The sequence below is a fragment of the Capricornis sumatraensis genome, chromosome 4 (genome assembly GCF_032405125.1).
Source record: "Capricornis sumatraensis isolate serow.1 chromosome 4, serow.2, whole genome shotgun sequence".
In the NCBI taxonomy this organism is placed as follows: Eukaryota; Metazoa; Chordata; class Mammalia; order Artiodactyla; family Bovidae; genus Capricornis; species Capricornis sumatraensis.
The window spans coordinates 137,989,053-138,011,056 of record NC_091072.1 but is presented as its reverse complement, the minus strand read 5'-3'; the positions used below and the strand labels follow the sequence as shown (position 1 = coordinate 138,011,056).

At 39.4% G+C, this 22,004-nt stretch overlaps 1 protein-coding gene and 1 non-coding gene across 3 annotated transcripts; both read left to right on the top strand.

Moving 5' to 3' along the window:
• Window positions 1-346: 346 nt before the first annotated feature.
• On the top strand, window positions 347-20,998 carry STRAP (serine/threonine kinase receptor associated protein). 2 transcript variants are annotated; one of them, XM_068970763.1, is made up of 10 exons: window positions 347-744; window positions 1,484-1,619; window positions 9,728-9,809; window positions 10,624-10,696; window positions 12,872-12,968; window positions 13,528-13,665; window positions 17,280-17,416; window positions 19,145-19,294; window positions 19,687-19,749; window positions 20,439-20,998. In XM_068970763.1, exons 1-10 carry the CDS (start codon window positions 633-635, stop codon window positions 20,498-20,500), a joined length of 1,050 nt encoding a protein of 349 aa, XP_068826864.1. In that variant the 5' UTR covers window positions 347-632; the 3' UTR covers window positions 20,501-20,998. The 2 variants fall into 2 exon arrangements, with proteins under 2 accessions (XP_068826864.1, XP_068826863.1); XM_068970762.1 differs by having other exon boundaries at window positions 19,684-19,749.
• On the top strand, window positions 12,390-12,573 carry LOC138079413 (small nucleolar RNA SNORA23). The gene has a single exon (XR_011144885.1). It is a non-coding gene; the product is annotated as a small nucleolar RNA SNORA23 (small nucleolar RNA).
• Window positions 20,999-22,004: the final 1,006 nt, after the last annotated feature.

Genomic DNA, 22,004 nt, shown 5'->3' with positions numbered 1-22,004 from the left:
ACTGCTTGGTGCACAACCCACAGGGGCCGCCAGGTTCAAGTGAGCAGTACCCGCTTTCGCACCTGGCAACTCTGCCCAGAAACTCCATGGCCACTGCCGTTCTGGAGGGAGAGCTCAGAGATCCGCGCCCCGACTTTGAACCAGAGCCAAAAGCTCCGCCAGAAGCCGTGCGTACAGGCGGGGGCCAGCGTCACGCGTTCACCGTACGTGCTCTCGCGCCGGCGCGCTGCCGTCTTCGCGCCTGTATGCAGCTTCTGCAGGGTGAATCCGCCTTCCCGCTACTTCGTCACTTCCGGCGGACGCTCAGCGTCTTTCGTGTCGTCACTTCCTGCCGGTACCGGTGTGGACGGTACGGGTCGTGGCCGCCCGTTCTCCGTTTCTCCCCTTCCCCTACTCTCCTCCCTCCTTCCCTTTCCCTCCCTCGGCGGCGGTCGGTCTCCCGTCGCGGACTCCCTGACCCGTCCCTAACCCCTTCCTGACCTTGGGGCCACCGGATTGGCCTTTTTCTGTGCCTTGGCCCAGCGTCAGTGTCGGGGCGGGGGCCTTGAAGAGCCGGAGGCGCTGCCACAGAGGAGAGAAAAGACTAGACGACCCCTCGGTTCTGCAGCGCGATCTCTCGGCTCGCCGCCGCCATGGCGATGAGGCAGACGCCGCTCACCTGCTCTGGCCACACGCGGCCTGTGGTGGATCTGGCCTTCAGTGGCATCACGCCTTATGGCTATTTTCTAATCAGCGCTTGCAAAGGTGAGCGGGGCCGGTAGTCGGGCCCCTGATGGCTGAGGTCGGGCGGAAAGCGAACGAGGTTGGCATCCCCATTGCGGAACGAACTGCGGCTCTCGCAGCGTTTGAGGTTAGGGCCCCACGGCGGGCTGATGGGGAGAGGAGTAGTTGTTAGGGCTTCCGCAGCTGACGCCGAGAGGCTTTGCTAAGTAATGCCCCTAAAGAAGGCTTCTCATTTTACCTTTATTGCTATTTTTGGAAAAGCTGAACTGTGCGCTTGCCTAGACGTCCGGGCCAACAAACAGTGTAAATATCTCTCAAGGATTTGGCAGAATGCAGCAACTACGCCAGGCCTTACTTTACGAAGACTTAGCATTCCTGTTATCTCATTGAATAGTCTTTTCTCGCCTGGAATTTTTCATTTCCGTTTTCCATCTTTCAAGTGGAAGCTGTGTGTGTGGGTGTGTGATGGAAGCTGAGATTTGTGTTAAGAAGTTTGTCCAAAATAAGACTCAAATCTAGATTGTTTTGACGCAGGTCAATCTTTTCACCTAGTTACAGATGCTTCCCAAAGAGAATGTGCAGCTGGGTTTCTCATTGAATTTATTTCTGAACAATCCTTAGTGACCCCAGTGAGTGAGAATAGTTCAGACAACAAAAACAGCTTCCACTTTGTTTTTCAATATGATCGTTTTATGTTTGAGTCTTAGATTTTAAGTCCTCCGAACTTCTAAGTCGCATGTCTTCTTCAATATTTTTTTAGATGGTAAGCCTATGCTTCGCCAGGGAGATACAGGAGACTGGATTGGAACATTTTTGGGTCATAAGGGTGCCGTTTGGGGCGCAACATTGAATAAAGATGCCACCAAGGCAGCGACAGCCGCTGCAGATTTCACAGCGTAAGTGCAGCCAGAAATGGCCACCTTCGGAGTTCTCTGTGTATTGTGCTCTGAAATGATCAAAACGTCGTTAAAGGTTACTCGTGAAATTCTTACTGCCTACCATATGGAACACCCCGTGTTTGATCGCACCAGAATTCCAGCCTGATCCTACTTGCTTCTTTCTCTTAAATGGTTCTCAGACTGTTTACAGAGACTCAAATGACTTCATTTTGTGTAGGGGTGAAATCTAAATTGTTGATTTCCCCCTTGCATCTAGATTATCGTCATCTTTGTTGATTGCACTAGCAGAATGTCTGCTGATGCCATTATTTCTTATGCCACTGCCATCTTAGTTCAGGTCCCTACCACTAGTCGTTTCTCATCTGTTCATCCCCCTGGTGCTGTCAGTTTTCTTCTTGAACACAAATATCAGGTCACTTCTCTAGCTAATGCTTTTCCTGTCTTACCTCTGCTTTGTCAGAGATCCATGACCTTGGGTGTACATTATTAGAAGCTTTTAAAATACTTATATACATATTGGTCTGGGTGGGGGTGGGGGGGCAGTAAAGTCCCCAACAACAGTTTATTTCCTTGCCAGAAGTTCTTCTAGGTGATTCTGATGTGCAGCCTTTAATCATCGGCCTAAAGGTTAAATTTCAGTTGTTGCCTCTTTACACTTTGGCCCATCCTAGTTCACCATCATCATCTGCCCTGCACACCCGGTGCCCCACAGCCTGGTTATACTCATTGTTGCCAGAATGGACCTTACTTTGATTTTTGGCTTTGCATATATTATTAAGCTGACTTGACCCACTTTCCTGTCTGCTCATGTGTATCATGTCTTACATAACCTTGGTACCTCTACTTCCTAATGTTTGTGACTTAGCAGCCACTTAAATGTTTTAAGGAAGGCAATGTCAAGGGTTATTGTACATGTGTAGACTGTTAAGAGTTGACAGTCTTGAGAGTGAAAGAGGTTTTTAAAAATTGGTTTTTTTAAACAGAATTTTACACTAAAGAGCAATTGTGAATGTGTTGTGCCTTTGTATTAAGGAAATTAAACATACTAGGTTTATTATGAAAAATAAAGGCAGATTGATTGAGGTGGTGCATACATGACTGTATTTGTTGAAACCTGTAGAGCTCTGTGCCGTGGAGTGAGTTTTACAAGACATAATTTTTTTTAATAGAATTTTTAAATAAACAGAGGGAGATACAATCCCATGCTGATGTGGGATTAAATTTGAGATGATAGATCAGTAAGAAAAATTAAAATGTCAGTTTGAACTTTTTTCTTTGCCTTCAAAGAATAGATGTTGTTATGTTTATGCGTAACCATTGTAAGGGTTTGTGCTCTGCCCTATTGTGAGTCTGTGTAATTCTGATAAAATAAGGAACTGCTTGGTTTTATGTAAATTCTTTAATGTCAAATGTTGCTTTAGAGGTCGGCATGCATGCTTATAATGTGACAGACTCCTTTGTTAATTATGGGATGTGAAAAATAGGAAGTAAAAGTGATTCTCATACAAGGAAGATTTGTGGAGGACTGGAAGGTGAGGGTGGAGAAGGCAATGGCAACCCACTCCAGTACTCTTGCCTGGAAAATCCCATGGACGAAGGAGCCTGGAATGCTGCAGTCCATGGGGTCACTAAGAGTTGGGCGCGACTGAACGACTTCACTTTCACTTTTCACTTCATGCATTGGAGAAGGAGATGGTAACCCACTCCAGTGTTCTTGCCTGGAGAATCCTAGGGACGGGGGAGCCTGGTGGGCTGCCGTCTGTGGGGTCGCACAGAGTCAGACACGACTGAAGCGACTTAGCAGCAGCAGCAGGAAGGTGAGGGTGTCCGTTCCCTCTTTTTACTCACACTGTTGGCTGTGTTAAACTTCTGCCTCTTATAGTACTTATTGACTTACTTGTTGTTGCTTCTTGAGGCCATGGGCCATGTCTTATATTTTTTTGTATACCTGGCTTGTTCAGCACTTTGTCAAACAAGTAACTTAAGGAAGTTTCTGAAGCAGAAGGACTAAGAATGGATGAATTACAGATCTTGGTTTTGTTTCTGAGACGTGTCTCCTGTGAGTTCAACCTATTTTTTCCCCCTTCGATTTCTCCAAAGTTTATCTTTTGCTGAGTCCATTAGGAACATTGTCACTGGGAGAGAATGTCATTGGTTTCATAACAGAGATAGAAAACTGGAATTAACAACTCTGCGACCCCAGGGACTGTAGCCTGCCAGGTTCTCCTGTCCATGGAATTCTCTAGACAAGAATACTGGAGTGGGTTGCCATTTCCTTCTCCAGGAGATTTCAGATATTTGTTAGGTGGATTTTTAAAATGTCATTATTGAAACTAGGTCCTCGGTTTGCTAAGTTAATAGTTAATAAAGTGATATTTTAAATTTGATTAGGTAAAATGTAACAAAATCTTAGACACTACAGACAGCATTAAAATAGGCGATCTTTTAAATTGCATTTCTGGAGAGATTCATTTCTGTTAATCTCAGTTATGTGTTATCTGGCTCAAACATGAGTGCTAATGACATGAGCAAAATGCTCTGTCTTCTCTTGCCTGATGGACAGTCTTGCTCTGATCTGAGGCTTGTACAGAAGCTTGTTAGGAATGATACCCATCTCTGTAAAATCTATGAAGACCTGATGTACATTTGACAAATTGTAATGCCAGCCCTTAGGAAAAGAAACAAAGTGCATTAGATAGAAATTACTGCTCATGTGATAATTACTCTGAAATGGAGAGAGAAAAAGGTGTGAAAAATATGGCACTTTAAATATTTAACAGAGCTCTGAAAAGAGTAGTCAGGATTTTATCTTGCTGCTAGAAGCACAGTTATCTTTGTTTTTAGGTCACTAACAGCATTAATAACCCAAGTCATACATTTGAGGACGTTTCTCTGTATAGGTATTCAGTGTTGTTTTGGGGCTTTCTTAACATTTCAGGTCTTAGTGTCTGTGTTTACACAGGGTTATTAAAAACATGAATGCTGGGGCCAGATTGTGTTTGAACCCTGGCTCCATCCTTTAGTAGCTCTGTGATCTTGTGAACTTTATTTAACCTCTCTTTTTCGCAGTTTCATCATCTATAAAAGTGAGAATAGCAATAGTGCCTACCTCTTGTCATGAATGGACTTCCCTTGTGGCTCAGCTGGTAAAGAATCTGCTCGCAATGCGGGAGACCTGGGTTCAGTCCCTGGATTGGGAAGATCCCCTGGGGAAGGGAAAGACTACTCACTCAAGTATTCTGGCCTGGAGAATTTCATGGACTGTGTAGTCCATGGGATCGCAAAGAGTCAGACACAACTGAGCAACTTTCATTCGTCGTGAATATTAAATGAGTTGATATGTTTATATTTAGAATATTACCTGAAATCTAGTAGCTATGTAAATGTTAACATGTGTAAGATAACACTGATAGCTACCACCCCAATAGACCAAAGTCATGTGTTCTTTTGGAACATCTGTGGCTAAAGCCAAGAATCCTTTGGGTTTCATGCAAGGAAGTTCTAGTAGATCTAAATAGCAAGAGGGAATACTTTTGGGTTTTTTCCCTCTCAGTTCAAGCTTTCAGATGCCATGATGTAGTGGGAAAGATGTAAGCATTTGCATTAAGCAGGCCTGAATTCAGGCTTCCCTAGTGGAACCTGCCTGCCAATGCAGGAGACGTAGATTCCATCCCAGGGTCAGGAAGATTCCCTGGAGAAGGAAATGGCTACCCACTCCAGTATTCTTACCTGGGAAATCCCATGGACAGAGGATCCTGGTAGGTTACAGTCCATGGGGTTGCAAAAGAGTCAGACACAGCTTCGCAACTAAATAACAAGGCCTGAGTTCATGTGCTAGCCATACTTTGTATTTTCCATTTGATCATGAGATGTTTCTTAAACCTCTTGTTTCGTATTTGTCAAATGAATGTAAGCCAAGCGTGGTTTGGGGGCAAATCAGAGAGATTTTTTTCACTTACATGCCTGAATCTAGCCTTGTGTCGGTTGCATAGCAGGTGCTTGGTTAGTGGGAACTGAGACTTAACCCTCATTTGCTGTGTGTCTGTCTGTGAAGTGTGGGGATGTGTGCATCCTTTCTTTGTATTCTCATTTAATGACCTGTATGGGCTCTGCTGTTATGGGACTTGACCCAATAAAGAAGAGCTCCTTAGTGTAATTTTAGGTGTCATGTTTATCTAAAGGAGAATTTTGTCCGTTTTTCTTATAGACAAAGTATATTCAGCAGGGCTGGTCCGTGAGTCAGTTTGGAATGTTGTCTTGAGGTAATTTGGGCAGGCAAGTCAGCTGAAACTATCCCTGAAACACCATTCATTCTCTTTATATCTTTTAATTCGTCTTTTAATTCATAGAGCTAATTGTAAGAAACGCCGCGGGAAGAAGGAACCACCCCTATGGACCGTTGAACAGGGCCTTTTATTGGGCGGTCACTCTCGGGCAGAACTCCCGGGGGCGGGTAAGCAGGGGAGCGAGGGGGTCTGCAAAGCAAAGGGAGTCTGCGAGGTGTGAGGGGTGGGGAAGGGGTTTTATAGCCCGGGCTGGGGCTCCCATATAAGGAAGAAAACGCGGGCTCAGCGGTGATTGGTGTTCAAGGGCTCCGTGTTGTTCCTGATTGGACAGCGAGGGCTTCGTGTCGGCTCCTGATTGGTCGGCTTGGTTGCCGGCCCGTCTCCGGGGTGTGTCTGCAGCGCCCTCTGTCGGGGCATGTCCCGACATGCCCAGGCATGCCTCAGCACGCCTGACCCTTCGTCCTGACCTCGCCCTGACCTTTCACTAATGTTACCACCACATCTCCTGATCCTCTTTTTTTTTCCTCTTGTAAAAAGCCAATAGGAAGAGCTAAATTTTCTCTAAGGTTCTCAATAAATCAAAGGTGCTTGTGTCTCCTTTTTGATGGCTTGGCCATCATGTTAGGACAGGCAGTCATTTTCCCGAAATAGCTTAATTTTTTGTTAAGGCCTTAAAGAAGTATGTTAAGCAGCCCCTCTTTTGAGACTGGTAACTCCCTTCTCAGAATATGAAAAGTATTGAACAGATAGCATTGATCATATGCAAAAAACTGAGGACATAAGAGGTATCATTAGTTTAGGGAGATGGCAGGTACATCTTGAGTTGTACAGAAATGAATGCTACAGGATTAGCTGTTGAGAGGGTATTGTTAGTGATGTTTCATTAACCATCTTCCTTTATGGACCCTTCCTGCCATTTCTCTCAGGGAGCTCTATGGAGGATGTCCTTTCCCCTGCTTTGATTTGATCCCTGTAGCCAGCTAGTTATAACCGTTTCTTGCCTGGAGTTTAGGTTATTCCAGATTCCTTTTAGGATTCTAAGCTGTTTTTAGGACTCTTATTGGGAATAATGGAAATGTGCCAAAGTTAGTACAAGTGACTAGAACATGTTCTATTGGAGAGGGTGGCACTCGATTTTACTAGTGTATCTAAGTGGGAGGAAAGCAAGTGTAGATGTATTGGCCCTCTGGATGGTGCTAGTGCAGTCGCTCCAGTTCTGGCCTCTGCAACAACGAATGGACATGATCTAAGCAGAATAATTAGATTTTGGGGAGTTTGGGGAAGATGATTGAATATCCTTGAAATTAGATTTTGGGGAGTTTGGGGAAGATGATTGAATATCCTTGAAATTAGTATCTCTAAGGACATCACCCAGAGTTTCTTTGAGACTCGAGAGTATGTGAATAGGATAGAGATTTCAAATATATTTGATATTTGCTTCACTTTTGATGTGCTTAGTCGCTCAGTCATGTCCAACTGTTTGCGACCCCATGGACTATAGCCTGCCAGATTCCTCTGTCCATGGGGATTCTCCAGGCAAGAATACTGGAGTGGGTTGCCAGAACCTTCTCCAGGAGATCTTCCTGACCCAGGGATTGAACCTAGGTCTCCTGCGTTGCAGGTGGATTCTTTACCGTCTGAGCCACCTCGGAAGCCCTATGATACCTTCTATTATTATAGCAGTCTAATCTATGTGAACTCTTCACCGATTTCCCTGTGATTAAGAGTAAACATGTGGACAAAACTAAAAGTAAAGTAAAATTAAACAGTATAAGCTGAGTTCTGTGGAAGAACAGAAAGGAATGGTTGATGGAAGTGAGAAAAATAGAAAGTTTAGTGAAAAAATAGCATTAGTGATAAACCCTGAGGATGAGTAGAACTGTGATAGCTGAGAATGTAAAGCTTGTTGTTGTTGCTCAGTCGCTAAGTCATGTCCAACTCTTGTTGCAATCCCTTTGTCCATGGGATTTCCCAGGCAAGAATACTGGAGTGGCCTTTCTGACCCAGGGATTGAACCCTTGTCTCCTGCATTGGCAAGTGGCTTCATTACCACTGAACCACCAGGGAAGCCTAAGATTATAAAAATACAGACTAAGTTAAACGCTATGAGCAAAGACAGAGGAGCCATGGCTTGTGTGAGGGATTGTTTATAATCTGATGTGACTAGATTCAGAGAAATAATGCAAAATGAGGTTGGGAAACTCGGGTTGGACCAGAGAGTTGAATTGGAAATGGGAGAGGGTGGAATAGGTTTCCTGTGCAAAGAGAAATTAGTCTTTGAGAGTTTAGTAGCAATGCCACTCACAGTTGACATTGTCTCTCTGAGCATACTGTTACACTTCTCTACAATGTTTCCATTTTTCCCCCGTGTGTTTCTCCATGCTCTTTAAGGCTACCAGTTTTGATGCTTAGATTTTCTGGACTTCTGACATAAATGGTGGTGTGGTTTCTGTTTGTGTCTCTATAGCCATGTGTGTTTGTATTTTATTTTATTTGTTTATTTTTTAAATTTATTTGACTGCGTTGGGCTGGGTCCTAGTTGAGGCACTCCGGACCTTCATTATGTCATGCAGTATCTTTCATTGTGGCTCTCTGACTTAGTTGCTCCCCACCTTTTGGGATCTTAATTCCCCGACCAGGGGTGGAGTTCATGTCACCTGCATTGCCAGGCAGATTCTTAACCATTGGGCCACCAGGGAAGTCCCTTAATTATATTTCTTAAACATATTATTGTATATATACATATGTATATATGTATTTATTTTTTTTTTCCCCCCTCACCTAAAGCTAACACTACTGCAGCAAGAACTTTGGGGTCTTTTTTTTTTTTTTTTTCTCCCTTTTGTCTCCCTTTTCTCCCTTTTGAGTCTTGAGTGACATACTTGATACGTTTATTCTGTGTTTAATGAGTGAAGAAAAAAATACTCCTTGCTTTCTCTGTTTTTCTTTTGTTTTCTCCTGTTTCATTGTTCACTTTATTCCTAAAAATAAAAGTCAATTACATTAGAATGGAATTATTAGAATAATTATTATGGAGCATAGCTTGTTCCTCATAACAATTTCTTTTTCCCATGTGGAAGGTTTTCTTGTTTATTTTTCATTCACCTCTTCTGATCTAAAATGAATTTTTTCTTCTTCTTTATTGTTCAAGCTTTTTTATTTGGGGGAACTTCTTAACAGTATTTCTGTGAACTATTATTTAATCATTATCCCCCAGCATACACATACGTACATATGTGTGTATAGACACACAATCACACATATACTTTGGGTTGGGATGGGTTTGTTGGAAAACCTACAATTGAGAGATTTGAAAACTTATAATTAAAATCCTCAACATTAGCATTATGTAATCAAAGGCTGATACTTTGTGTGGAGGTTAATTGGACTAGGATTTGAAAATTAAGTCAACTTTGAGGGAGAGATGGGAGAGTATTTTTTTCTCTACCGTCTTGATTTAAAATTTTATGTAATCTCTTTTTCCTGTAAAAAATTTTAAAGTATTTATTGTTTTTCATCTCTTGTTTCTTGTGTATATGAGAATATAGATGAAAAAAATTGGAAAGGTGAAACTGAATTGATTAAAATGTTTTCAGTCGTATTATAAGAATATTATGGCTACAGGCTAAAAGGAAAGTAAGGATTTATGGTTCATGGATCTTATTTACTTAAATTTGATCTTTTCCATTGTCAAAATTATATTGCTGTATCATTTTTACCTTATAATACATTTATATAACATCTCAAATAACTTATTTGGGAACTAATTATCAAAATTACCATATGTTTGTCTTTTACTTTTTTATGTTTTACTTTTAGCAAAGTATGGGATGCTGTCTCAGGAGATGAACTGATGACCCTGGCTCATAAACACATTGTGAAGACAGTGGATTTTACGCAGGTATTAGAAAGTGGAATTTGTTTTAGGGAGTTAAATTGCTGTTATTATAGAATATGTCTGTGGTTTTAAATTTGATTGGCTTGTATTTAGTTCATGTTTGGTTTTGTGGGGGAGTATTTTGTATATGCTGGTTACATTTGATTTGACTTTAGATTAAACTGTACACCTTTACAGTTGACTCTTGAATAAAACAGTTTGAACTGTAGAGTCCACTTAACATGAATTTTCTTCAGTGGTAAATACTGCAGTGTTACACAGTCCACAGTTGGTTGAATCTTTGGACGTGGAGGAACTGAGTGTCAGGGGGGAACCACATATATAGAGGACTGACTGTAACTGATAACGTGGATCTTCCACTGTGTGGAGGGTGGTGCCTTAATCCCTGAGTTGTTTAAGTCAACTGTATTTTTTCTTGGTTGATCCTATGAGATTTTTAAGAGCCCTGGAACTCTTGTATCAACAGTAGCAACAAACATCTAAAAAACCCAAGTAATGTTTCCCAGTGACTTAGAAGGGAGAGGATAAATTTGAGATCGTCACAGTCATACTGCTCAGTAGGCAGCGGGATCAGAGCCAACTGAGAGAAGCCATGTGGTTGGTGGTGTGACATTTGAACTGGGAAGCTTACAGGATTTGGCAATTATGAGAAAGATAAATGCTCTATAGTATTTTCTCAGGAATAATTGATCTGTGTGCATCTCTTTGTGATATCTGTGAGCTTTATTTGCATTTTAGGTAGTATTGAAGAAGCTGCAAAGAGATATAACTATTAAAGTAGTTAATCTAATACCTGTCTACTTGCATGTGTTTTCAGGATAGTAATTACTTGTTAACCGGGGGACAGGATAAACTGTTACGCATATATGACTTGAACAAACCTGAAGCAGGTAATTTTAATTCATATGTATTTGTGGTTTTGTTTTCTTTTAATTTAAATAACTTTTCCTGATTAAAGGAATTCATGTTCAGTACTCAAATTAGGAAAATGTAGTCACAAAGAAAAAATTAAATTTTAATCCACCGCCCAGTCCGTCCCCCACCCCGATCATGTGGCATCTTTTATTCCCTGACCAGGGATCAAACCCACACCCCCTGTATTGGAAGCTTGACCACTGGACCACCAGGAAAGTCTCATTATCCAGTATTATTAATTAATGACTTTCTTTTTCGGTTCATGTTTTTCCAGTCTTTTTTTTCTTTTTTATTGCAGATTTTTTTTTAATGGATTTTTTTTACACTATTAAAAAGAAAAGTTTATCCTGATAAACGTTTATTATGACACTAAGTCTTAAAAGGTACATAACAGTGTTAACTACCTTTTGGTTAGAAGGAGTGGTTATTATCTGTAGAAGGTGAGAAGGGTAAGAATTTTCAATGTAAATATACATACTTAGATTTTTGAACCACATGGGTATATCAGCTATTCAGATGAATGTTTAAAATCTGTGGTAATTTTTTCATGTCTTTGAATACTCTGTTCATTCTTTCTATTGACTGTATGACTTTTCCATTCTATGGATAGGCAAACTAACCAATCTCCTATTATGGCCTACTTGGGCTATTTACAAATTTTCAAGATTAAAAGCAGTGTTACGCTAAACATCCTTATAGTTGCAAATATTTCACAATTGTTTCTGTAGCATATCTACATAGAAATAGAATTGTTGGGACAAAAAGGAGATATATTTGGAAGCCATTAATAGATATTACCAAAGAGGCCACCAGTGAAGTATAAAAATGTACCTATATCGCCAGCCTGTTCTAGCAAACACTGATAACTGGCTTTATCTTTGCCAGATTAATAGAAAAATTCTTATTAATGTGAACTTGAAAAATAATTCATGAGGTTAAAATAGTCGAATAGCATTTTAATTTACTTTTGTGGACTAATAAGCACCTGTTCATTCTATTACTGGTTTTAAAATTTATTCTCATTTGTCATTTGCTTTTACATTTTGTTAGTAAGGTTTGTGTTATACACATTTTTAATAATTGGATGGTGAAATCTGTCATTTCCTCTATAAATTCTCTCAGTGCACAGAAGTTGTAAGAGATACATTTTCTTCCCTAGTCCAGATCTTCACCTCCATTTTGCAGTATTTCAGTGCTTTCCTAGTCACATGCTGCATATTTTAAAAGCTACCAAAATATGAGAAAAAGTTTTATTTATTATATATTAATTGGGTTCTTAAATTTTGTGTTGTGGGCACAGTTTATTCATAAGTCAGTAAGCTTTAGAAGCTTATAACAAAGTGAAAGCTACATTGGAAGTTAAGCAGTTATCCTCGAGATACCTTTTCTAAAGGTATTTCTAAGGTGAGGAAACAAACTGCGTTTATGTTTATTCTCCTTTGGTACCTGGGAATTAATAACTTTATGCTGAAACATAGCAGACTACTCTGACCTCACCAAATCAGTGTACCTTCTGATTGAGCAAGATAGTTGAAGGCTCAGGCAGATAGCTTTTGTCTTTTCCCTTTCTCAAAGCTGCCTTTTGAAAGTGACTCTTCCACTGTCTTGCATTAGAAAGAAGAGCGTTTCCCCATCAGACGCCAGATTAGAAACTTTCAGGGGATGGCTGCGATAATGTGTGCATGGTTTTCGTCTGTGTCTGATAGCAGTGTCTGTCTGTGTTTTGCATTCAGTTCTTGCTATCCACACAAACATCATGTAGCCGAAGAGTATGCGGGGATCATAGTACTGGTCTAGTGTGGTCTCTTTGGACCTGTCCACCACTGGCCAGCCTCCAAATTCCCACACACAAAACTTTGGGGATAGAGATTATTGCTTCGGGGAGTTTAATGTAAGATACCTGTAGTAACTTTTTCTTTTAAGTGATGGTGCAGGGCGGGGTGAGCAACTTTAAATGTTCGATTGTTAAACTCTGAGGTATAAGTAACTATTGTTAATCCCAGTTTACCAGTGAAGAAATGTAGCCTTCGAAAGGTTAAGTGGTTTGCCCAAAGTTAAAGTTGTATTGAATGGTATTGCCTGCAACATCTGCTTTTGCCCAGACATAGCAGGTGTATTAACAATTGTCTTTTAAATTGTCTTATCTGAAGAACCTAAGGAAATCAGCGGTCACACCTCTGGTATTAAAAAGGCTTTGTGGTGCAGTGAGGATAAACAGATCCTTTCAGCAGATGATAAAACTGTTCGGTGAGTAATTTTTCTTTAATAATTTTAAGTTTGAAAACATGTTTGACCTTGGAGCTTATAGTTAAGTTTTCTGTAACTATCATGTAGGAAGAATTGTGTCTGAACATTACAACTGTGGCTGCATCTGCGTCACATATTTTTGGAGCTGTCTGTTATAAACATAGAGTGGGATTCACAAGACTTAATTAAAACTATTGACATCTTTATAAGCAGGTGCTCTTAACCTGGGTGAGTGGACTGGCTGGCCACAGGGTATTAGAGTGTAAGAACCATTATTTAGAGCAGTGCTGAAATTGATTAGATTAGGAGATGATCTTAATAGCATAATCATTTGGGAAATATATTTAAGTATTCGTTTGACTTTACCAACAAGCTACCAAATAATTTGATGTTTTGTGCGAAAGCCACATTTCTCAGTATCATCTATAATTTGTGAGTTGGAGTGGAGGTTGTTTTACTACAGTTGTTATTTTTTCATTGGTTAATCTGCGGGTGTAGTTTAAGCTGTAAATGTTTTTCTTACATAAGTAAATACTACCTTCTTCTCTTTTTTATGCAGCCTTTGGGATCATGCTACTATGACGGAAGTGAAATCTCTAAATTTTAATATGTCCGTTAGCAGTATGGAATACATTCCTGAGGGAGAGATTTTGGTAATAACTTACGGACGATCTATTGCTTTCCATAGTGCAGTAAGGTATGTCTGAGAAGTATTTTCATTATCTTTTCTGGTAACGAAGGGGCAGTTTAGTGTACTTAACATTTGCAAGGCATGTACTAAGGTATTTAATTATTTTAAAGGCAAATCTTGGCCTATATGATATAATATGGAAGAAGATTGTTTCCATACCTAATAATAGTGAGTTTTTTGAAAATTTGGTAGACTTTAATCAGAAGAATTAATCAGATTAATTTCCAGGTGTTTGGGACATTTATTGGTAAAATTTAACAGTTTTTAATATATATTTTTCTTTGAAGATCCCTAGACTGATGCTGTAATTTATATTGTTCATTACTCTAAAACCTCTGTGATCTTGATTCTGCCATTTCACTTTAAAATTTCAGAAAAATTAGTGATTTTTCTTTCTGTTTCCAAGTAGGGCATAGATTTAATGAATTCTTTAAAAGCAGACTTAATTTTATGATTATAAATATATTAAATGCTTATGTTGGAAACTTAGAAAATAAAACTTTAAAAAACTTGGGTATAATCCTATAGCCATAGAACCAGAAAGTTACTGGTAGCTGTGTTTTTCGCTAGTCTTTTTTTCTTTGGGGGCTGTGTGTGTGTTTGTATGTGTTTTTTTTCTTTAGTTACAAGGATCCTAGTAAGTATAATTTTCATTTTTTTATTCTAAGATATTCTTAGCCATTAAAATTCTTTAGAAACATTTTTACTAGGTGTATTATTATAGAGTCTGAGTGAGTGAGAGAGTCACTCAGTCGTGTCCGACTGTTTGCAACCCCATGGACTATATATATAGTCCATGGAATTCTCCAGGCCAGAATACTGGAGTGGGTAGCTGTTCCCTTCTCCAGGGGATCTTCCCAGCCCAGGAATCAAACCCGGGTCTCCCGCGTTGCAGTCGGATTCTTTACCATCTGAACCACCAGGGAGGCATTATAGAGTCTACCATGTCACACATGAGTTCCCCTGTTTTAACTCTGAAGTGAGATTTATGATCGCATCTCTTGCATGTTTCTTCACAAGAGAATCCTGTCGGTAGAGTTGTCAGTTCAGAGGTCAGGAGTGTCATGGCTGGCGCAGCCTGCAGCCTGCGTGCAGCTTTGTCACCTTCCCCTGCCTGCCCGTCCCGGCCCTGGACAGGTGCCTTCCACACGCTGCACTGCTCTCGGGTGGGTAAAATCACAGAGAAACAGGAGGGGATGACAACAGAACATGGTGTTTGAATAGGGATCAACAATTTTTCACAGGAATCTTCGGGAGATGTTTAGTCTGCCTGAAGTTGGAACAAGGTTGAACAGACAAGATGAGCAGGTGCTTTGGAAAGTGTGAAAACTACTAGTGAGCTCTGTTCTCCTCTCTCAGGAGAAGTAAGTGAAATTAGTGAAGCTCTTGCAGAAAAGCCAGGACTTGTCAACAGATCTTGTTAATGAAGATGATGGCCACACTGAGTAACTCTTCAGAATTAAATGAACTGATGGGTGAAGAAGCATGTGAGAAATACAGAAAATCTATTGAGGAGTAAAAATGGAACCCCTGAATAAACTAGTTTAAGCAAACAAAACAGAGGGTAGGCATGTGTTTAAAGTTCTTAGTGTACATACCACATATTTGATTTCAATAAAGAATGTACCACATTATATTCTGACCAGCAGTCCTGACCTTTTCTCTGTAAAGGGCCACTTGCAGAGCTGAGCTTCATTGAATGGCTGAAGAAATGAGAAGACAATCAAGATGGAGATGAGCAATTAAGAATGCTAGAGAGTTCACACACACACACACACACACACACACACACACACACACACTGAATTGATAATGGACTGTTATTGCCCAAAACCATTAAATTGTGCAGCTGAGTTCATTGGTTGCTTCTGGACTTGGGCAGCGTGCAGCCCTGCTGTAGAACCTTGCCTGAAATGGTGGTGGTGGAGGTTTGCTGGCCTATTAAATATTCTGCCGTTTAAGCCAGAAAGTTGCTATTCAGTGATCCTGCATAAGTCATGACTAACTTTCATTTTCATGCTTTGTAGTGTGTGATGATGGGAGTAGGATGGCAGCATTTCCGAGCTGAAATCCTCCAATGTTTTGTGTTGGAAGCCTTTCAGGATTTTTAGGGTTAGCTTGGAAAAGGGTTAGCCGATGCCCAAACTCATTGATGTTCAAGGGAAGTTGCTGTTATGCATGGATTTTTATTACGTAGCTATAGTCTCAGATTTAGTTATTATCTTATAGCCTGATAGCTAAAAACTGAGCCATTTTGAGCAGTTTCATATTTCACAGCATTAAAGCTTTTTCCTTTGCAGAAAGTTAAAAGTTCTCAGCAGCTGAAAATAATGTACAAATAATCCTTTATATTAGTTAATTGCTTGCTGTAAAAACTTCTGTTTACCAAGTAATGCATGTTTGTCCTGGAAAAATTAAACAATGCAGAATTAAATTTTTTTTTTTTCCAAAGTAAGAATCCTAGTACATTAGCCATACGGTTTTCGTTAACCAACCTAATCATTTCCGGGAAGGCATGCACTGCACAAAATGGATATCTCTCTATGGAATGGGCTGTATATTTTGGGTATGAATTTCACTTGGGCATAGTAGCCTTCTGTTTTTTTTTTTTTTCCCCTAATATTATTTAGCTATGTTTTTGTTTGGTGTTTTTCCTCTTTTAAAAATTATAGTTGACTTATAAGATTTAATTTCTGCTTTACAGCAAAGTGATTCAGTCATACATATACATTCTTTTTTATAGTCTTTTCCATTAAAGATTTATCACAGGATATTGAGTATATTTCCCTCTGCTCTACAATAGGGCCTAGTTCACCCATTCTCTATATAATAATTTGCATCTGCTAACTCCAGACTCCCACTCTATCCCTACCCCATCCGCCACCCCCCTTGGCAACCACGAGTCCATTCTGTCTGTGGTCTGTTTTGTAGATAAGATCATGTGTCATCTTTTAGGTTCCACATATGTGATATCTTACGGCATTTGTCTTTCTCTTTCTGACTTACTTCACTTAGTATAATAATCTCTAGTTCCACCTATGTTGGCTGCAAGTGACATTATTCATTTTTATGGTTGAGTATATTATGTACCACATCTTCATTATCCATCCACCTGTCAGTGACCATTTACTTTCCAAGTCTTGGCTGTTGTAAACAGTGATGCTATGAACATAGGGAAGCCTGTATCTTTTTGAATTACAGTTTTGTGTGGATACATACCCAGGAGTGGGATTGCTGGATCATAATGGCAACTGTGTTTTTAGCTTTTTGAGGAACCTCCATACTGTTTTCCATAATGGCTGTACCAACTTACATTCCCACCAGCAGTGAATAAGGGTTCCCTTATTTCCACACCTAGAGGGGTTTGTTTGTTTGTTTGTTTTTTTTTAGCAGCACTTTGTTGTTCAGTCACTGCATCGTGTCTGACTCTTTTCGACCCTATGGACTGTAGCCTGCCACGCTCCTCTGATCTCCTCACATATGTCAGTATGTTTGAATAAATGGATATTGTATTATTCCTTAAGTTTTAGAATTTAGGAACATTTTAAATGTAACATTATTTCCTCATATTATTTATGAAATATTTAAAACTTATAAATATTGTTTAATTTTTTTTCTAGTTTGGACCCAATTAAATCCTTTGAAGCTCCTGCAACCATCAATTCTGCATCTCTTCATCCTGAGAAAGAATTTCTTGTTGCAGGTGGTGAAGATTTTAAACTTTATAAGTATGATTATAATAGTGGAGAAGAATTAGGTAAGTTGTCTTTTTTTTTTTCTCTTAAGATTACATAGGTACCTTGATCAAAGGTTAGGTTTCAGTGATTAACACCTCAGTTAGCCAATTTTTTTAGCTCCTACTTGGTTTCTAGTTCTTCCCTTGTGGTTCAGTCGGTAAAGCGTCTGCCTACAATGCAGGAGACCCGGGTTCGATCCCTGGGTTGGGAAGATCCTCTGGAGAAGGAAATGTCAACCCACTCCAGTACTCTTGCCTGGAAAATCCCACGGATGGCGGAGTGTGGTAAAGAGGGGTCACAAAGAGTCGGACACGACTGAGTGACTTCACTTCACTTCACTTCACTTCACTTTGCTCACTTGGTTTCTAGCTATCCTGCTTTACAGTCCAATGAATTTAAGCTTGTTAGAATTGTACACAGAGAATAAAACACAGTTTTGTTTTGTTTCTTTGGGAAAACTGATGGATTGTGTTGGGTAAATGGAACCTCAGTGAATACACTAAATAGAATCTATTTTAATTGTTCAGTGTTCATAATTTATTGGTTGAATATTAAGTGACAAATAGAGATTCTTTCCTGTTTTTATTTAATGTCACTTTTCAAGTTTTAGAATGTTTGGCCACATGTTTTATTCTCTGAAGAAAAATTATTTGCTGGGTATCTGAGGTTGCAATTCATGAATATAGAACCTTGGACACAGACATTCTTATTTCAAAATCTCAAATTCTTTCTACTCTTATGATAATTTTTTATATTCATGATATCACAGTTATGATATTCCCTGAGAGAAGCTTGTGCATGAATGTCTTTGAGTTGAGAGGACATGGAGACAGAATAAGAACATTGGTCTAATAAACAGTTTCAAAAACTGGTAAGGTGATGAGGCGTTAGAAAGTAAGTGAAAAAAGTTCGGAAATAAGGATATGCCTTAAACAGAATAACACCACTACTAATGTGTACATTTTCTCATTAAACTCTATATAGGATCGGTATTGATCCTTTATCTTCATACTCTGTGATCGAATGACTAGTGGACTACAGCTCGTCTGCTAGGAGAGTATGAGAGGCAGAGTGTGTAAAAGAGCTCCATCTGGTGGTTCTCTGTAGTCATAGTAAGAATTGCTTCCTTGGTAAATAGTGAGTTTAGGATTTGAAAATGGGGATTGAATTGATAGACTTTAGACTTGCTTTCTGTAGACTTGAAGGTGGGGTGTCATTTACCTCCCTTTCTTTTTCTTTTTTTTTTTGGTTTATTTTAAAAGAGATTTCTAGATGTCTTTTTAAAATTTGTTTTTGGCTGTGCGGTGTGCAGCCTTTTCATCTAGTTGTGACGAACAGGGGCTCTTCTCTGGTTGCGGTGCTTGGGCTTCTCATACTGATCTCTCTTCTTGCAGAATACAATCTCAGTAGTTGTGGCTTGTGGGCCCTAGGGCTTTGGCTTAGTAATTGAGACATGCAGCTTAGTTGCCTCGCTGCATGTGGAATCTTCCCGGACCAGGCATCAAACTCATATCCTTTGCTTTTCGCGGGCAGGATTCTTAAGCACTGGACCATCATGGAAGTCTCCTTTATCTTTATTGGAACATGAAGTCTTGTTTTTTTGTTTTGTTTTGTTTATGATGAGAATGACTTTAGTTTTAATTCTTTGACTTTGCCCTCAGGAATTTCACATCTTCTCTAGTGTATCAATACTTAATGTCCTGTTTAAGTATTAAATTCTCTAATATAATACCCTTTCTCTTTCTCAGAATCCTACAAAGGACACTTTGGTCCTATTCACTGTGTGAGGTTTAGTCCTGATGGAGAACTCTATGCCAGTGGTTCTGAAGATGGAACATTGAGACTATGGCAAACTGTGGTAGGAAAAACATATGGCCTTTGGAAATGTGTGCTTCCTGGTAAGAATTTTTATTCATAATTTTGTATCATAATTTTTCATTATTGATTCTGTCTCTGTTTCTATCTTCTTTAGAATCAGGTTTAAGCAAAGAGTAGCCTGATGAATAAATCATCCATTAATCTCTGAATACTACTACTTATTGATCCTTACTAGTAAAGTAGACATGTTTTTAATAAAAATGCTATTATTGATCCCAAGTAGTTACAGTTTAGATCTAAAAGTCTGAATCTGAAAGATACACTATTTTAGAATTACAGTTATTAAAAAAAGGTGTTTTGCAGTTTATTGCTTACTGTAGTCTTGGTGTACTCTTCTTAGTTGTTAAAATACTAGAACTTGCTCATGATGTTGTAATTCATGTAATCATCATTGCTTTTCTTTTCATAGAAGAAGATAGTGGTGAGCTGGCAAAGCCCAAGATCAATTTTCCAGAGACAGCGGAAGAGGAGCTAGGTAAATACTAACAGTTAACTTCTGTAGGGTCCTGGAGGAAGTATTAGTTAACTCATTGGCAAAATCTATTCAATGTAAGCATATACTTAAATATAGGAAGTTTAAATATATGTATATTTATATATACATATAAATACATAAAAGATAAATCATTTTAAATACCTACTGCATGGTACTAGCCACGGAGATGTATCATGGAGATGACTGATATGGTTACTCTTAAAGAACTTAGAGTTTGACTTAGGATGCTAAAATAGACTGTTGCAGTTGTAATTTTTACTTAACACTTGTTAAGTACCAAGTGCTCTTGCCCAAATATAGAATTATAAATTGTAATGTGCTCTGATCTAATATAATATTGATTTAAATTCAAATCAATAAAAGGGAGCCAGAGCTTCAAAAATTTGACTTTAATTCAGTGTCTACTAGACAGTTGAAGTCACTGAAAATGTAGCCACAAAGAGAGCCCGCCTAGAGCGGAAGAGCTCGCTGGGATATGGTCAGGTCTTTCCTCGTTGCTTCTTAGTGGCCTGGGCTCATCGCTCGTGGCGTGTGTACTGTTCTCTTCTGCTTCCCCTCACCAGCATGCTTGAAAAACTTTTGATTCATTCCTTAATCTCACAGAAATATAGAGTGGCTTCTTTCCTTCCTTAAGTCGACTAATGTGACTTCCTGTTTTTGAATTGTAGAAGAAATTGCTTCAGAGAATTCAGATTCCATCTATAGTTCAACTCCCGAAGTTAAGGCCTGAGCACCAGGCAAATGCCACAGACAGTACACAACTTATGGACTAAAACAAGCAGAGAAAAGCGTCAGCCTCCAGAGTTACTCTCTGCTTACAGCAACATGAGCAGTAAATAATGAGGAATATGAATTAGCTCCAGTGCTGGAACTAACCTACTTGGTGATACCTATGAGTGAGAACACAAGAGTATCAGCTAAAGGCAGGTGGGGTTATGCTCTTATAATGTGATGGTCTGTTGTCTTTTTAATGAGTATGTGTAAGCCAACATCCAATTTCTCTTATTACAATTAGATTTCTTGTAGCTGTTTATGTTATTATGAAGAGGGAAAGTATATTGGCCTGTTTTTCTGACTTTTCCCTTAAAAGCAGAAAGCTGGGTTTTGTTTTGTTTTTTTTGCTTTAGTTATAAAGAAGAGGGAATACATGATAAAGTAACAGTTTGATTTCTCTTTTATTGTACACTGCTTCTGAACATCTAATTGTTTTTAGTTGTCTCAATAAAATGGCTCTAAAACAATACTGTGTATGTTTCTTGGGGAAATTGATAGATATGAGTAGTTGGGATGTTTTGGCTGTGCCAGGTCTTGGCTATGGCACTTGGGATCATTTTTTCAGTTGCAAATGCAGGCTCCTAGTTGCAGCATGTGAGATCTAGTTTCCTGACCAGGGATTGAACCCGGGCCCCCTGCACTGGGAGTGCAGAGTCTTAGCCACTGGATCCCTGGGGAAGTCCCCATAGATTGTGGTTTTATAAATGGCCAGAAAGTTTTTCTATATCATGTCAAGAGACCACCCAGGTAAAGAATCTGTAGTGGACAGAAATTGTTTCCTGATTTTGAAATTCAGTTACTTGCACCGGATTTTTGAAGTCTTCATGTGCTTTGGTTGAGTTTTATATACCTTTCTCCCTCCTAAGGTGAAGGTGAAGGTGAAGTCGCTCAGTTGTGTCTGACTCTTTGCGACCCCATGGACTGTAGCCTACCAGGCTCCTCCATCCATGGGATTCTCCAGGCAAGAATACTGGAGTGGGTTGCCATTTCCTTTTTCAGGGGATCTTCCCTACCCAGGGATCGAACCCAGGTCTCCAGCATTGGAGGCAGACGCTTTAACCTCTGAACCACCAGGGAATCTCCCTCCTAGACAGAAATGCTTGAACTGCCTTTTAAGAAAACTTTCAGAAAAAAAAAACAAAAACGACTTATTTAAATGATAGTTACTTGTTATAAGAAAAAAAAAGTTCAGAATTAGCAGCAAGATAGCAGAAAAATCACGCAAAATCCCACTAACCCCTAAAATCTGTTAAAATTGATCATTGCACATTAGTATACCTTTGTGTATATATATATACAGGTAGAAGAGATTTTATAAAAATGGGGGATAATTGTAGTCTTGCATTGTTTGTTTCACTACCATTTTAGGTTCAGGTGATAGTCCAAAAGCCGTTTTACCAGCCTTCTAATAAAATGGATCAACTGAGTTTAGATTTGTAATACATTTTATTTTTTAATAG

Bases quoted from the DNA above. Each gene is read 5' to 3' on its own strand.
- STRAP (XM_068970762.1), top strand. From the start codon at position 633: ATGGCGATGAGGCAGACGCCGCTCACCTGCTCTGGCCACACGCGGCCT. The intron at 9,810-10,623 runs GTATTAGAAAGT...ATGTGTTTTCAG, and splicing joins AGACAGTGGATTTTACGCAG to GATAGTAATTACTTGTTAAC. The intron at 13,666-17,279 runs GTATGTCTGAGA...TTTTTTTTCTAG, and splicing joins GCTTTCCATAGTGCAGTAAG to TTTGGACCCAATTAAATCCT.